The 18,278-nt window shown below is 40.4% G+C and overlaps 1 protein-coding gene across 7 annotated transcripts in view; it reads right to left on the bottom strand.

The window, feature by feature from the left end:
* Positions 1-18,278, bottom strand: part of mapk10 (mitogen-activated protein kinase 10) — a 258,892-nt gene that overhangs the window by 29,121 nt on the left and 211,493 nt on the right. Inside the window, exon 8 of one of the 7 annotated variants that reach the window (XM_080191070.1) lies at positions 10,393-10,464. The exons of the other annotated variants lie outside the window; for them this stretch is intronic. Coding sequence (XP_080047196.1) covers positions 10,393-10,464 — 72 coding nt within the window. The remainder of the gene's footprint in view (positions 1-10,392; positions 10,465-18,278) is intronic. 7 annotated transcript variants of the gene reach the window in all.

Genomic DNA, 18,278 nt, shown 5'->3' with positions numbered 1-18,278 from the left:
ATTAAGCCATTTGATAGAGTGAGCTGGTATGTATATCGCAAGAAAATCAACCTTTGCATGAAGTTAATTTTTGAAGTGAAGGTCTAAAACAATCTACTAAAATCTCCCACAATACTTGACAACATTATTGAAATACACAAATCTGATCCTCGAATAGAAGAAAGCAATCCAATTTCACAAGGTCTAAATTGATGACTGAAACTGCCATTGGAATTGAACAGAATATCATTCGCTTTGTGAAAAATGCGTTTGACAAACTCCTTTGTATACTTGGATATATTTTTATATGACTGTTTTTTCAGCAAGCAGTAACTTAAATCATATTAAAATGTAGAAACGTACCTCCTTTGTATAACATTGGACATATTACAAAGACAGGAATAAAGGTTTGCAGAACAAAAATCATGAATATAGTGCCCTTTCAACAATGATGTTGTACATCATGAGGGTGTTCATTATTTCAATTATACTTATTAAAGTCATTATTGAATGTGAGCTTTTGTCTCTTTGGTTCAAGGTGCTGACTGCATCATTTCAGCAGGCATAGAATTTGTAACCAATCAGATCAAAAGGATTGCCCTTAAAAATGATGGATGCAGGTATCAAAATGGAGGTTCTGGGTGCTTTTATTTGGAATTCATGTAACAGATATGCTTAATGCTGGTTGTATATGCACTGTGTCATATCTTTCTGCCTATTGTAATATTACAAAGGCGTATTAATAGATGTTTGTGGTCGGGCGAACTGACACGCATTGATGTACAGTAAGGAAGTGATTGTAACAATAGCTGGGCACTTAATATGTGGAGAATGGATAATAGATGCAGCAATGGCATTGACTGATGTTTGTCCATCAGCGTAATTGTAGTCTTGATTGATCTTTGAGGAGGCTTCAACAGCTGTTTAATGTACTCGGTAAGATCAGAACAGTTCACCCAGCCCCTCGTTCCTGTGAGGATGCTTCAATCTGATTTGCTGATCAGTCTTTCAGTTGCTCATCTTGTCAGGAAAACTGCATGTCGAGGTCACAGAATTCAAATTGACTTCAGAAGAATTCTGCGCCTTGCAGCTTGTTAGTGTGCAATTTCTCTCGAGATGAATAGTGAGTACTGCACTCAGCAAAATCTGAACCAACAATTAAGTCAGCATCTACTGCTTTCTGTGGCAGAGAGTTCCACGGTCTTATTCCTTGTGTGAAGAAGTGTTGCCTAACTTTTTCTCCTGAATGACCTGGTTCTGATTTGGATGCTCTATCATTTCCTTTCAAACTCCTGAAAATTTCCATCAAATTACCCAGCTCTTAGCCTCCCAAATGTCAGGGTGTACAGACCTAATTCATGTCATCTCACCTTAGAATTTAATTAGCTTTTTCTGTTATTATTTGTTCCTCACATTTTAGTGATCTGTGTACATGGATCCCCATATAAAATGCTCACGGTGCTTAACATGACCAAGAACAGATTGGTGGCCTAAGTACCACTGTCCTACTATATATTCTTCGCCGAAGAAGAGTTACATGGACTCGAAACATTAACTCTGTTCCTCTCTCCACAGTTGCTGCCAGACCTGCTGAGTTGATCAACCATTTCCTATTTTTATTTCAGATTTCCAGCATCTGAATTGTAGACTGAGATGTAGTGTAGATCTTGGCAATAAAGTTACCTATCTCAATAGAGGTGTTTCTCACATTTAGGTAAATCTCAAAATGGCACTTTGGATGAAAACAGTCAGAAGGTGTTTCACCTGTTTGATGACATTTCATATTTCTGCCACATTCCAATATAAATTCATCCCTCAAAGGCCAATTTTTATTTGCATCTTTTCAGAAAATCATGGCTTTGCTTGTTGACTGCCAGGTTCTTTTAAGTGCAGACGTCACATTTTAATATCATGTTAGAACCTCCCATGATTTCCCATTAGAATTGAACGAGTATGCATGGATTCCTTTTACTTTCAGCAACTTCCTCAGCCAAAAGTACTAACTCTCTCTCAATTCAAATTGGTTTCCACAAGATGTAGACATTTTTAGCACAAGTTTGAGGGGTGGGGAGGGGATTGGTTTTGGGAAGTCGGGGGCATCCTGGTGGGTCGAGAGCAGGGGTGAAAAATAGCATCAGGGTAGGCCATGCAAGGAGGGGCACCTGGAATGCCAATATCCCGGGGAGGGATATGGCATTCAAACTCTGAGGGATGGGGGGACACGGGTGGAAATTCAGTGTGAGACGCCCTCCTCCCCTTTCCACCCGACATGGGGACAGGTGGACATATCCATTTCCCACCCTCCCCACACATACTCTGCCAGCCTAAAAATTGGGATTGGATAGGATAACAGCCTTATGTAGCCACTTAAGAACAAAACAGGTGAAAAGGTGAGATTCCCCATCGCACCCCCGCTCCCTACCCTCCCCACAAGGCCCTGGAACATGAAGTTGCATCTGGATTGGGACAGGCAGGCTCCCCTACTCTCAGCCTCAGAACACCCCCTCCCCCTGCCCCCACCCATTGGAAGCAGTATACAATTTTGCCCCCTCTGCTCTACATTTTCATTACATTCTGAGTAAAGAAGTTTTCCTCAATTCTCTTTTTAAATTTGAGTGTCAGTTTTACACTAATAGCCTTTAGTTTGCTCTTTCCTGGAAGTGGAAATATTCCCATTGTGTTAAGTCTGCTAAAACCTTGCAAAATCTGAAAGCCTCCATGAAGTCATTCCTCAGATTCCTCTTTTCAAATGATAAAAGATTTCACCTGTTCATTCTTTCCCAATGAGTGTAGACTTGCAGTTCTGATATCACCTTAGGAAGTCTTATTTTCCCTTTCCTCAGTGTCTCGACATCCATTTTATAACATGGTGACCACACTGCACACACTGACATGGCTTGACTGATATTTGGCATAACTTCTCTAGATGCAGTTTTATTCCTTTGGAAAGAAAGCCCAATGGTTTTGTTATGACCTGATTGACTTGCAATGAACTTTTTACTGATTTATACTCCAAGATCTGCTTTGAACCAAAGATGAGAACATTATAAAATGTAAGCTGTAAATGGCAGTACCCTTAGAAATATTAACATACAGAGGGATTTGGATTTGCAGGTCCACAGTTCTCTAAAAGTAGCAACACAGTGGGCCAAGGTGATAAATAAGGCATAAGGCATGTTCGTCTTCATTAGATGTAGCATTGAGTACAAGTGTGTGCGTGATTCCACATCCGTCGATGAGCTCGGTGTGAGTGATTCCACATTTGTCGATGAGTTTGGTGCGAGTGAGTCCAAATCCTTCGATGAGTTTGGTGCGGGTGAATCCACGTCCTTCGATGAGTTTGGTGCGGGTGAATCCACGTCCTTCGATGAGTTTGGTGCGGGTGAATCCACATCTGTTGATGAGTTTGGTGTGAGTGTGTGATTCCACGTCTGTCGATGAGTTTGGTGTGGGTGATTCCACATCCGTTGATGAGTTTGGTGTGGGTGATTCCACATCCTTCAATGAGTTTGGTGTGAGTGATTCCACACCTGTCGATGAGTTTGGTGTGTGTGATTCCATGTTTGTTAATGGGCTCGGTTGTGTGTGAGATTCTATTACATGATAGCAACTGACATCCACCTTCTGATCCTAATTGTAATGCAGCCTAGAAACTCTTTACTATGCAGTCGTGAGTATAACAAGCAAGGTGCAAAATTCCTAGGCTCATTTATATCCAACTAGTTTTGTAGAATCTCCAAATCCAATTTACTAGATAAAGTGCAAAATGGAGGATCAATTAAAACTAAATTAATGGCGATTAGTGTTTTCCCTGTCAGTTGAGATTCATGCAGTATACCAAGTATTGCTACATCAGATATATTTTTAATAGGCTGTGTAAATTGCTTCATTCGGCCATTGAGTTTCAAATGCAGCATTTAACTGTTGCACTGTTCATTGTATGTCTAGCTATTTTGTTCATTTACTTCTGCCTAGATTAAATAACCAGTGTTAATTGGCAGCTAATTCTGTACAACTGTGTAATACTGCATTTTGAAACCAAGGAGGGCTAAACCCAGCATTTTACACAGTGTAAACTGCACAACCTTTTGTAACTGCAGCCCCAAATTCAAACCATTTCAATCCAGCATTGAAATAAAGTACACCGTGATTGCAATGACATCAAATGACATTTGCTTGCTGCAGAGATTTTTCTTGAAGTGCCACAAAATTCTAGGGTTTATGGAAACTTCAAAGCGTGATGAGGTTATGCAAGTCTACAAAATGACATAAATAAATCTTGTCAGGTGCCAAATGATTGGTCATGCAATTCCAGTATTTTTCGCAATGATGTGAAAGCAAAATACCACAACCATGACCCCAACCTTCTTCTCGCTTGCCATTTCAACTCACCATCTTACTCTCTACCCACATGTCCATACTTGGCCTACTGCAATTTTCCAACGAAACCCAACACAAACTGAAGGAGTAGCACCTCATCTTCCAATTAGGCACTTTACAGAATTCTGGACTTAACATCGAGCTCAAGATTTTCAGACCATGAATTCCCTGCTGCATATAGAACCCCCACTTTTAATACAATTTCTTTTGTCCAATCATCCCCCTCCTCCACTGAGCCATCTGTCACTTATTCTTAATTTTTGCTTTCACAAAGTGCTCACCCTTGTTATGCTATTAACACATTCTGCGATCTTATCTTTGTGCCACTATTAGCCCCTACTTTAGTCATTAACATCATCATTTATGCACCCTCTGTTGTGTGCCCACGACATCTTTGTCCACCAATTTTTATTTTTCCACTCATCCTTGACCTTCCATTTTTCTCTACACCTCTTTAAAGAGCATAACATCCATCACATTTTGCTGTCTCTAACTCTGAAGAAGTCATAAAGACACAAAACACAGATGCTGCCAGATCAGCTGAGATTTTCCAGCATTTTCTCTTTATGTTTTCTGCAATGACTTCTGTGAAATTTGCATTGAATGCAACAAGAATAACTTTCATTAAGGCAATAAAACATCCCAAAATGCTTCAGAGAAGTGTTAATGCTCACCAGGAGATCGAAGCAGGTGACCAAGAACTTGGTAAGTTCTAATGGGTGGCTTGATGGAGGAACGAGGTCATGAGTGGAGAGAATCAGGGGAAAAAATATTGAAGTTTTGGGCATAAACAGCTGAAGGCACAGCTGTGAATTAGGGGTGAGGAAATGGGATGCACAAGTGTTCAGAATTGGAAAACCTTGAGTACTCATAGGCATATAGAGATATGAGGACATGGAAGGACTTGAACATATTTTAAATTTGAGGTGTTGCTGATTTAAAAACCAATGTAGACAAGAGATCACAGGGTGATGGGTGAGTAGGACCTGATGTGAGACAAAACAGAGACATCAGAATCTTGGATGAAATTAAGTTCACAGAGGATGTAAGATAAAGCTGACCAAAATGGTAGTCGAATAATCACACATGGAGATAACAAAATGCCAGACGAAGATTTTAGTAGCAGATGGGCTAAGGCAGAGGCACAGACAGGCAATACGTGGAGGTGAAAATTCATAGTCTTGGTGATGAAAACGATATGAGGTCAAAAGCATATCCTGGTAACGATATGTAAACAGTGTGCTTTGGCACAGTGGCTAGCACTGCTGCCTTATAGCGCCAGGGACCCGGGTTCGATTGTCAGCTTGAATCACTGACTGTATGGAGTTTGCATATTCTCCACATGTCTGCGTGGGTTTCTTCCAGATGCTTCGATTTCCTCTCACAATCCAAAAGACATGCAGGTTATGTGGACTGACCATGCTAAACTGTCCCTTAGTGTCAGGGGGACTAGCTGGGTAAATGCATGGAGTTACTGGATAGGGCATGGATGGGATTGTGGTCCTTGCAGATTTAACGGGCCGAATGACCTCCTCCTGCACTGTAGGTTTCTATAATTTTACCTCAGATGGCTATGGAATCAATGGCTAGGGAACAGAGTTGACTGCAGGATCCGCTGATAATTGTTTCAGTGTTCCCAATATTTGATTAAAAGATTATTTCTGCTCAGACTAGGTATCAAACAGTGACTGTAGGAATTGAGAAAGGTGGTGGTAGTAAAGTAGATTGAGCTGGGTGTCACCAATATATCTATGGAATCTGATATTGTGTTTTCAGATGATATTGTCAATGGGCAGCATATAGATGAGAAACAAGAAGGGGCCCAAGGGTAGATTCTTGGGCGACACCAGAGTTATTGGTGTGATAGTGATGAGAGAAGCCATTGACGGTGGTTCTCTGGCTATGACTGGATCGATGAGAAAACACCCAAAATAAATGATAGTGAAAACCTGCAAATATCGATGACTTGCTTCATTCAAATGAAAACGAACACTTGCATGTCTAAGAACAATAAAAAAACCCTGTCAGGTTTTGTCTGTGGCATTTGTTTGAATTATGATCAGAGCCAAGAATAAGTTAGATGAAGCTCAAAAATGTAACATAACGACGGAGCAAAGAAACAGTCCATGTCAATCTGAATAGATAGGCAGCAAATACTTGATAACTGAATTCCAAAGCCTCAAATCAGACACACTATTGTATTTTGATACATATCATCACAAGTGCATTGAAAAATGAGTACAGATAGCTGACAGAATGCTGACACAGGAGGAATCAGTAAATTGGATTGAGAAAACAATTACCTTGCATTGTATTTATTCCAGCATCTAAGTTTTGATAAATCATTCCGTTATGTGAACAGAATTCAAAGCACTGAAATCCACCTCCATCTGTATCCTGATAAGAATGAACATGAGCTTTTTCTGAGCTGCATCTGTAGTAGAAGTTCTGGAATCTGCATGTTCTCTGATATCTAGTGTTTAAAAAGAAAATCTCAAGAGCTATCTATTTGTTCAGAAAATAGCAACTGGAGTAAGGCCATTCACTTTTCCAGACTCTCCATTCCATCAAATTATAGCCGATCTGTATGTTTGTTCTACCTGCTTTGGTTTGTTCTATCACCTTAGTTCTCAAACCCTCAATAATCAGTGGATAACAAAAATCAATTCATTTCCATTTTGAAAATTTCAGTTTAGACTTAACAGTTTGTTGGGGAAAGTGTTTGAAATTCCCTCTAATCTTTGTGTAAGGAAGAGCTTCTAGATATCACCTCTGAACAGTGTGCCTCTAATTGTAATCTTTGACCCTCACACCAATAAAATTGTTTCCCTATATCCACTCCATCAGATGCTTTCACCATCTTAAACAGCTATCTTAGATCACCCATAAACCTCCTAAACTCAAAGGCATACAAGCTTAGTCTCTGCAATGTGGGGGTGGCACGGTGATTAGCGCTGCTACCTCACACCGTAGGAGCCCCAGATTCAATTCTGGCCTCAGATCACTATCTGTGTGGAGTTTGCATATTTTCCCTGTGTCTGTGTGGGTTTCCTCCGGGTGCTCTAATTTCCTCCCACAGTCCAAAGATGTGCAGGTTAGATATGCTAAACTGCCACTTAGTGTCGGGGGACTAGCAGGGTAAATGTATGGGGTTATGTGGATAGCACCTGGGTGGGATTGTTGTCAGTGCAGGCTCGATGGGCCGAATGGACTCCTTCTGCACAGTAGTGATTTTATGATAATTTAACCCTTTTAGACATGTTCAGGATATTTTTGTGACAGTTTTGTTTCTGCTGATGAAAAGTTGTGGATGACTCTTTGAAAGAGGACAATAATTATACAAATCAGAGTAAGTTTAAATTATTTGTTATGGTGGTGTATTAGATTTAGTATAAATGCTTTGATAGTCTAAAATGGATAGGTCTCTTTGTATAATAATGTAACCCATTTAAATCACAATTTTTTTGACCCGGTAAGTTACAGCCACACAGCAGAAGATAAACAAAATAGAATTCTCAACTATTGTGGCTAAAACAACAGAGTCCAAATCAAAGGTAATCAGGGTCAAACTGTTTGGCATTCTGATCAGACCACACTTCTAATTACAAAGTCTGGTTGTGCTCAGATGTTCAAACATCAAGGCGATGCAGCAAGGATGTATAAAGCTGATCTTTAATAACAGAGGTCAAAACTTAGAGACACTGATAAAAATTGGGCATATCGTTTCATATGAATATTCTGATATCAGTTCTAAATTTGCCTTTAAGTAGTTTAAACTTGTGACTCTTGTCCTGCTCTCGCTATTAGTTTGACAATTATTTTAATATACATTTTCTGTAGCATTTACTGTCTGATATGTCTCTATAAGACCACCATTTAGTTATTGCATTTCAAGCTAGAAATGCCAAATTTTTATCAGTGTCTCTTTAAGTTTTGACCTCTGTTACTAAAGATCAGCTTTATACATCCTTGCTGCATCGCCTTAATGTTTGAACATCTGAGCACATCCGGACTTTGTACCTAGAAGTGTGGTCTGATCAGAATGCCAAACAGTTTGACCCTGATTACCTTTGATTTGGACTCTGTTGTTTTAGCCATAATAGTTGAGAATTCTATTTTTGCAGTGTTGATTACTGTTGAATGCCATATCTACTAACTTGATTAAGTCTTTAACTATTAATAATAACTATAAATAGTTATTATTTAATTATGAAGTCTTTTAAGAGACTTTTAGATAAGTCCATGGAACTTAGTAAGATAGAGGGTTATAGGTAAGCCTAGTAATCTCCAAGGTGGGGACATGTTCGGCACAACTTTGTGGGCCGAAGGACCTGTATTGTGCTGTAGTTTTTCTATGTTTCTATTTCAATACCCTTCCTGATGTGCTTTATTTTATACTTGCTTGCATTAAAGCTCACTGACTATTGTTCTGCTCATTTAAATATTTTGTCCAACTCCTTTTGTAATGTCTGAGCAGTATTTCCACTGTCCTATGGCAGTTTGAAATAAGTAACAAAGCTTTGCAATGAGCTTCTGTTTTTTCCCTACTCTAATACAACTCTTGTGACAATGGACTGAATTTTACATTCCTGGGCTGGCAGGTTGGAAAGCAGGGAGGTGGGAGTTAAAAAAAAAAATCCATGGGCAGCTTGCCCGCTGCCTATTGGCCCTAGTCAGTCTGAAATTTTATATGGGGACGGTGTTGGATAGGTTTCGGGTGGCTTGCTTGCACTGGGCCTATTGAGGTCACCAGGATTTTATCCTTAGTGGGGAAGGCCCACACATTATGGAAAACACAGCAGCTTTCGCTGCATGGGCTGTTATTGGACAAAGGCACCTATACAGGTCTCTTGGGTCCTCAGAGGCTCTCCCCCACCAGGTTATCCCCATTCATAATCCTCCAGCCTGGCCTCTTGAACAAAGCCCCTACCCATTACTGGGATCCCATGCTAGACTTACCTGAGCTCCTCAATATGGAGGTACTTTCTGTTGTCCCAGCAGTGGGCACCATGTCTGTCTGTTGTTACTGGGACTACATAGTTGCTGACAGCTCTCTAGGGTGGTGCTTCCACCTGAGTTAGGGGCAGAAGACTCACTTTAAAGCAATTAACACTACTCCCAGAATTAAATCACTGCGAGGCAGTGGTCAGGATCATCAGCAGGCTGTCCCCACTACTCCTAAACTGGGGGGAGGAACTAAAGGGCCTTACAAAATTAAGATCAATGACATGTTATTTTCCACCGTTCAGCTAATTAAAAAATAATAATTTGCATGATTTACTTTAAATCCTCACTTCTTTAAATTCTTTCCAGGGACTTTGTCAAAAGCATTTTTTAGGCATCGAAGGGTTGAAATTTGCCTTCGGCAAAGCGTGCAAAAGTCCAACCAGCAGCCTGTTTTACGCCAAGCAGTTTTGTAATCAATACAAATGAAAATCAAACAGGGTGTAAAGTGGTGGCCAATTAGTAACACTTATTTTGTATTGCTGTCTAATATGACCCCAACTTCAATATGTTACCATAGACTTAAAGCTTTCCATGGTCCATTTTGGTATAATTTCCTGAAAAAAGTTAAATCTATATTAGCTGCTGTTTGTTAAATTACCTTACTGATAATCCTCAAGTTTCCTGCTCATAATTAGTTTTATTATTTGGAACAATACTGAAGTAAGGTGAGTGAGTCTGTACAATGGCGCTCTCTATTTTGTTGTTCTTTATGCCAATAGGCACCATGTTAGATCCCGACTAACGGTCACAAGAATGACAGCGTATTATGATGCCTGAGTGAAAAGTTCTCAAATAATCAAAGAATTAACATTTTATAAATACTCATTTGAGCTATAAATATTATTGTGATTTTTCATTTACCAAAGTAAATGCATTATTAAGGTAATATGAAACAAGAGCACAGATTCTCCCAAAATACAACAGAGGCAAGCATAGTTGCATTTTAAAGTACCCATTTTTGTGGAAAGTTCAGCTGATACTGTCAGAAATCTATGGAAAGAGGTCAAAGGTTGCTAGGAAGGATACGATCAGTGCCAGGGAACAACACAGCGCCTCTGATCATTTCTCCCATGATGCACCCCACTGACCAGTTATCAACTGAAAACAAAATGGAATGAAGGATAATTAACGTGCAATGCAGGATAACTAACAAACAAGGTAACTACAGCTGCCACAATACAGAAAACTAATGAAAATTATTAAAGACAATCAGCGCTTTTTTATAAGCAACATTTTCTTAAGAATTGGCAGTGAAAACAGAAGCAAATTGACAATTCCCCCATAAATAAAACCATTCTGCACTTCCAACGTGAGCTGAAATGTTTAGAGCCCCAAATTTCTCTGAAATGGGCGTTCTTGCCACTTCTTCCATTAATGGTTCAGCGGCAGGGAGGCAATGAAGATTCAGGGCCCCCTTTTTGATTTTTTTAACCCTTGAGCGAATTGCTTGTGCAGTATTCTGTAAATTTTCTGTGAAACAAACATCCACTGGTCTTCACAAGCAATCAATCATTTTCTTTGCTGACCAGATACAAGCTGCATGCCGTTCTCTCTGGACAGTGCATGCCTGGATTAACATAGACGTCTTGGTGCAATCAGCTAGAAAATCTCTGCTTTCAGCACATTTAATCCATCAATTATTACAGGTTTACACACCAAGTATAAAAATAATGCATGTATTCCATTTATATATAGCTATTGTTGTCAGAAATGTGTAGCTTTCAAGTCCAGATATTTTAGCTTATAATTATTTCTGTTCAAGAAACTGATTGTCAAATGTGATGCCATGAGATTTTTGCAAGTACAGTACATTGAATAATACGTTTAAGTGGCTAGACTTTAGACAGGAGTTTTTATTTTACTGCTATCCTGCTTTTGATTTTTTTTTCATAAACAGCATTATTGGTAACAATTATGATTATAAGAAGCCAAGAAAATAGGAAAATCAGCAGATCATTAAGCCCACAAATCGGATCTGCCATTTAGTTAAATCATGGCAAATCTTCAACCAACTTTTTTTTATTTATTCATGGGACATGGGTGTCCATCCCTATTGCCCATCCCTAGTTGCCCTTGAACTGAGTAGCTAGGCCATTTCAGAGGGCATTTAAGAGTCAACCACATTGCTGTGGACCTGGACTCATATGTAGATCAGACCAGATAAGGACGGCAGATTTCCTTCTTTAAAAGACATTAGTGAACCAGATGAGTTTTTACAACAATCAACAATGGTTTCATGGTCATCAGTAAATTCTTAATTCCAGAATTTTTTTATTGAATTCAAGTTCTACCATCTGCTGTGGTGAGATTCAAACCTGGATCCCCAAAACATTAGCTGAGTTTCTGGAATAATAGTCCAGTGATAATACCACTAGGCCATTGCCTCCCCAGTCAACTGCTTTGGTTCTGTAACCCTTACCTAACAAAAATCTATCAATCAAGCTCAGTCTTGAACCTTGCAATTGACCAGCTGAATAATTTTGTGAGGATGAGAAATCCAAATTTCCACTACCCTTTGTGTGAAGAAATACATTTTATCTTCACCCCTGAGCAAGTCAAATTATAAACTATGCCCCCCGCAAACCTCCCCCCCCCCCCTTGCTTTGGACTCTCTCAGCAGACTGAATAGTTTTTCCGCATTTACCCTATCAAATACTTTAATCTAGTTAAACAGTTGATTAGATTGACCCTTAATCTTCTAAATCTAAGTGAATGTAATTTAACCCTTCTAGCTCAGTCCCATTCTGGTGCATTTGCACTTCCACTCCTTTCAAGGCTAAGATTTCACACCTTAGCTGAGGTGTGACAAACAGAACTGAACACCATTCACTAAGTGGAGGTTTAACCAGAGCTCTGTGTGGAGGTAACAATTTCCACCCCATTATATTCCACTCCTCTTGAGATAAAGGCCAACAGCTCATTAACCCTTTCAATTATTTTTTGTGCTTGTTCACTAGTTTTGAATGCTTTCTGTATTTGGACCGCTGAATGTTTCTGCTTTTCCAGTTTCTTCGCAATTTAGAAAATACTCGGATCTATCCTTTAGGTCCAAAACAAATTAACTCTCACAGTCCCGTATTGAACTCCACCTGCCATAGTTTTGGCCACTCATGGAATGACTGAACTTTTCAAATTTCGTTTCAACAATTTCTCTATCTGTTTTTTGTTGGGGTGAAAATCAGCAGGTCCCAGATATTTGTCTATCATGAATGAATTAGTTCCTCCGTCACCATTTTACAAACGAATTGTCTTACCTCTGGTTGTCACTCCAGGTAGTTCCTAAATTAATCCCATTGTTAGGGGAAAGCTAGAAACAAAGCCATCATTGCCTCTCATTTGATTACTCTGCCCATAAATTGCGTTCTCCCCACAAGTAGTCGGTTCTTCAAGGAAAATTGCTTAAGGCATTATCGATCAAGTCTGCCCCTTGTCACCTTTGCTGAGCTGTGGTCCCTCCCTGTAACACTCGCAACCTTTTACCTCTCAATGCGAGTGACTACTCTTGCACCAAAACTCCCCTCCCTGTCTCTCTGATGTGTTAAATTGTAATCAATTCTGTCCAAAACCTGAAATTGAGCTTAATTAGCCTCAGTTGGAGACACTTTCCAGAGATGTGTTTTTCAGGGTGAACATCTGCTATTCAAATCTTCATGTCCGTGCTTCATTGCCCTCTCCTATTGCTGCTCGCATGAGAAATGCTTGTGAAGTTATAGTTCTGTCTATATTCGTATCTACTTAGATTTTAACAAAACTGCTCTTCTGCCCTCTCTCAGGCTCCTATCTCCCATACTAGCCAACTATTTAACATGGACATATCTTTTTAACTGTGTTCTCCTCACTGTTACCAACTTATTCCGTGCTGTGCTCCCAACATCGAGAACTGATTTCCCCATTTTACTGATATTGCAGGCTAGTCTTGACTCATCTATTCATAAGAATTGGCCAGCACTTATTGTTTATTACACTTGAGAAAGTACCTTCCTGAACTACTGCATTTTGTATTGCGAAGGGTGTAGTAATTTTGGTTAATGGATTCAGTTTGATGCAAATTAGACAATTATCATCTTAAATCTTTCTAAATTATTAAAGTTGTTGGAAGGTTCATCCACATATTATTCTCAACCAAATTTCTTTATTCTAGATGAAAATCCAAATTTGCTTACCACTTTTCTCTTACAAATTTTAAATCTGATTTTACATTTGGACCAAATTCTTTAAAATCTTTGCCACTTGAAACTTGTCCAAAACAGCCAACTACATGGAATGAAAAATGACTCTTAATTCATGTTTAGCGAGGTTAAGGCATTAAAGTATCTCATAAGAAATAAGAAACATAAGAAATAGGAGCAGGAGTAGGCCATCTAGCCCTTCGAGCCTGCCCCGCCATTCAGTAAGATCATGGCTGATCTGTTGTGGCTCAGTTCCACTTTCCCGCCCTCTCCCCATAACCCTTAATCCCCTCTCTTATCAAAAACCCATCAACCCGCTTCTTAAAAATATTTAGCGAGGCAGCCTCCACCACTTCAACGGGCAGAGAATTCCAGAGATTCACCACCCTTTGAGTGAAGAAGTTCCTCCTCAACTCCGTTCTAAACCACCTCCCCTTTATCTTGAGGCTGTGCCCCCTAGTCCTACGTCTTTTTTGAGCGGGAAGAGTCTCTCCACCTCTATCCTATCCATCCCATTCATCATCTTATACGTCTCAATGAGATCTCCCCTCATTCTTCTAAACTCTAGCGAGTACAAGCCTAGTTTATTCAGCCTCTCCTCATAGCTCAACCCCCTCAACTCCGTTATCAGCCTAGTAAACCTCCTCTGCACTCCCTCCAGGGCCAAAATATCCTTGCACAGGTGCGGCGCCCAAAACTGCACACAGTACTCCAGCTGCGGCCTCACCAATGCCCTATACAGCTGCAGCAAGACCTCCCTACTTTTATATTCAATCCCCCTCGCTATGAAGGCCAGCATCCCATTCGCCTTCCTGACCACCTGCTGCACCTGCAAGCTGGGTTTTTGCGACTCATGCACAAGGACCCCGAGGTCCCTCTGCACCGTCGCCTGCTGCAGTTTTTCGCCACGTAAGTAATAGTCCTTCCTACCATTCTTCCTACCAAAGTGGACCACCTCACACTTGCCAACATTAAATTCCATTTGCCATTTCCTGGCCCATTCGCCCAGCCTATCTAGATCCTTCTGCAGACTCTCCACACCCTCCGCACAATTTGCCTTTCCCCCAATCTTGGTGTCATCAGCAAATTTCGACACCCTGCACTTGGCTCCCTCCTCCAGATCATCTATATAAATGGTAAATAGCTGAGGCCCCAGCACCGACCCCTGGGGCACTCCACTAGTCACCAACCGCCAATCCGAATAGCACCCATTGACCCCCACTCTCTGCCTCCTATTTGACAACTAATCGTCTATCCACGCTAACACCCTACCCCCAACTCCATGTCCCCTGACCTTCTGCAATAACCTCTTGTGAGGTACCTTGTCAAACGCCTTCTGAAAATCCAGAAAGACCACATCCACCGGCTCTCCTCTATCCACTGCCCTAGACACATCCTCATAGAACTCCAGTAAATTTGTCAGACACGACTTCCCTTTAATGAAACCGTGTTGCGTCCGCCCTATCAAGCAATTCCCTTCAAGATGCCTCGCAATTTCCTGCTTAATGACGGATTCTAACATTTTACCTACCACAGACGTTAAACTCGGGCACAGAAAAATGATAAAATTATACTCTCAGCTCTTGTATGCTTTGAGCAGAGAACAAAATTTCAGTAGTGCGCATGCCAAGATTTTAGAAATATAAAAACATAGGAATTAGGAGCAGAAGTAGGCAAATTCAGCCCTTCGAGCCTGCTCTGCCATTAGATTATGGCTGATCTCTGTCTGGTCTCAAATCCACCTCCCATATCCCTTATCCCTCTTTTTCATTAGAAATATCTCTCTCACCTTCTTGAAACTATTCAAGAATGCAAACTCCACCACACTAAAGGATAGCGAGTTCAACAATTCCATCCATTAGCACAGGGGTGTTCTAGTTTCTCATCTAGTTAGGCTGCATATGTTTTTACCATGGATCCTCAGGGTCCACATTGTCAATTTTCCAAATGTTGATACATCAGGGCTATTTTGATTTACAATTTATCTACCAACAGCATTAAATCAGACTTCTCCAAACTTGTGGGCCCATACAGCAAACCTACAACCAGAAATTTAAGCTTTGAGATCTAGGTTTCTGGGCCTTCTGGCTTGTTGCCCATAAGCTGAGGTTTGGACTGCCATATACTAATGGAGACAAAATCATTGGCATGCTTCTCTCTCCCACATGTGCTGCTTGACATGAGAGGTGGTTTCATTGAAAAATAAGGAATTTTCCTATTTTGAGACTGAGTGCCATGGTGGGGTGGGAGTGGAGGGTGTTTCCTGCTGTGGATGCTGCTGGGAAAATATGCCAAATCTTCCAGCCCTGGGTGTTTCATGTTGTATTCAGTGACGGGGAAGGCCTGAATGGCATGTGTTTTGCCATTGTGTCGGATGCCATCTTGAAAAGACTCCCAACATCACTGACCCACTAATGAAGTAAGAAGATGGACCTCCTGAAAATGAAGATGGAGGTTCAAGAACACTCAGGCTGGAAGATTGACCCATCCGGGATATCGAATTTGGAAGGTCCATATGCAAATGCCCCCTGCTGTGATACTAATGAGCATTTTAAGGTGGCATGGTGGCACAATGGCTAGCACTGCTGCCTTACAGCACCAGGGAGCTGGGTTCAATTTCCACCTAGGGTAACTGACTGTGCAGAGCTTGTGCATTCTCCTCATGTCTGCATGGGTTTCCTCCAGATGCTCTGGTTTCCTCCCCAGTCCAAAGATGTGCAGGTCAAGTGCTTTGGCCATGCTAAATTGTCTCTTAGTGTCCTGGGATGTGTAGGTCAGAGGGATTAGTTGGGTAAATATGTAGATTTATGGAGATAAGGCTTGGTGGGCTTGCTGTCAGTGCACACTTGATGGACTGAATGGCCTCCTTCTGCACTGTAGGGTTTTTATGATTCTAGTGTTTAAATTGGATTTTAAAAGTTACAGAATACTTGCTACATGCCCTTGTAGTTGTTAAAGCTCTTAGCCAATCGCAATCCTAATTCTTCCATGTTAACTATTTCAAGTTCAGTGTTGGTCATATATGAAGTTAAACCCTCCAAATATCTCATGTTTGAAGTTGCTGTAAATGAATTAACTGATAAAATCATGATTAACAACAAGAATAATTCTAATGTACAGTTTAGCTTCAAGGACTAGTGATTTTTAAATTGTTTTCATTTCAGTTAATGAGTAAATTTTTGTCTATAAAACCCTATAGCAACCTTAAGAGGAGCATCAAGACTTTACCTTTAAAGTCTGAGCAACAATGGAAATGTTACATTATATAGTTTTAACACCTAAAAGGACAGAAGATTCTGCTGATGAAGATGAGGAGTATGACAATAACTAATAACAGAATATATAACTGACCATACATCTGGTGCAGTCTTTTCTGAATCACCATTTTTGGGTAGTTTAAATTAGTTTTATTGCGAGGGCATATGTTTGCAAATTGGTGGAAGGAGGGAGTCACTTTGAGGGTCAGTTTGATTAGGTTCAGCTGTATTGCCTTTTAAGCGAAACAATCATATAAAAATAGAAAATAGGAGGAGGCCATTTGGCCCTTTGAGCCTGCTCTATTAGGATCATGGCTGATCATTCAATTCAATAGCCTAATTCTGCCTTCTGCCTGCCTCCCACCCCCCCCAACCCCCACCACCAATATTCCTTGATCCCATTCGCCTCAAGTGCTTTATCTAACCACCTCTTCAATGTTTTGGCCTCAACTACTTTTTATGATAGTGAATTATAGGCTGACTACTCTCTGGGTGAAGAAATTTCTCCTTCTCTTTGTCCTAAACTGTCTCAGACTGTGATCCCCGGTTCTGGACACCCCCACCATCGGGAACATCCTTCTTGCATCTACCTTGTCTCATACTTTAGAATTTTATAGGTTTCAATGAGGTCCCCCCTCATTCTTTTGAACTCCAGCAAATACAATCCTAACTGTTTTAATCTTTCTTCAGTCCCACCATCCCAGGAATCGGCCTGCTAAACTGTCTCCATACTCCCTTTAGATCAAGAGCATCCTTCCTCAGATAAGAAGACCAAAATTGCACACACTATTCCAATATTTCATTCCACTGAAACCAGTGCAATCAAAGACAAATGGGTTCTGTAATTGGTGGATAATTCACTCTGCCAGGTTAATGTTCAGGTGCTAGAAACATGAGAAAAGATCTTACTTACATCAAATTAAATTACTTAGCACTAGTTTTTATGAAGAAGCTTGTTCTAATCTGAATAGATGCCTCCCAACAACATCAGTTGATTTCAAACACGTATAAATCACAGAAATATTTCCTGAATTGAAACTGATTCTATTCTTTTGGTTGGTATGCATTCTACTCACATTGATCCAAATTATACTGCATCTACCAATCATTTGCCCATTCACTCAACTTGTCCAAATCATATTGAAGGATCTCTGCAAACAGCCGACAACTCATCCTCCCACTCAACTTTATATCATCTGCAAATTTGGATATATTGCATATAGTTCCCTCATCTAAATCACATACATATATGTAGTGAATATCTGGAGTCTGATAGCTGATGTTTCCTTTGTACAAAGGAAAGTACAGCACAGGCACTGATCCTTTGAAACTACAAGCCTGTGCTGATTATGATGCCCTAACTAAACTAAAAAATATCTTCTGCCCTTACTTGGACCATATCCCTCTAATCTCTCCCTACTCATGCCTTTTATAAGTTGCTAATATGCCTGCTTCCACGACCTCCTCTGGCAGCATGTTCCAGGCA

Source organism: Carcharhinus amblyrhynchos, chromosome 1, assembly GCF_965287045.1.
Source record: "Carcharhinus amblyrhynchos chromosome 1, sCarAmb.v2.hapA, whole genome shotgun sequence".
NCBI lineage: Eukaryota > Metazoa > Chordata > Chondrichthyes > Carcharhiniformes > Carcharhinidae > Carcharhinus > Carcharhinus amblyrhynchos.
This window is presented reverse-complemented; position numbering and strand designations above follow the sequence as displayed.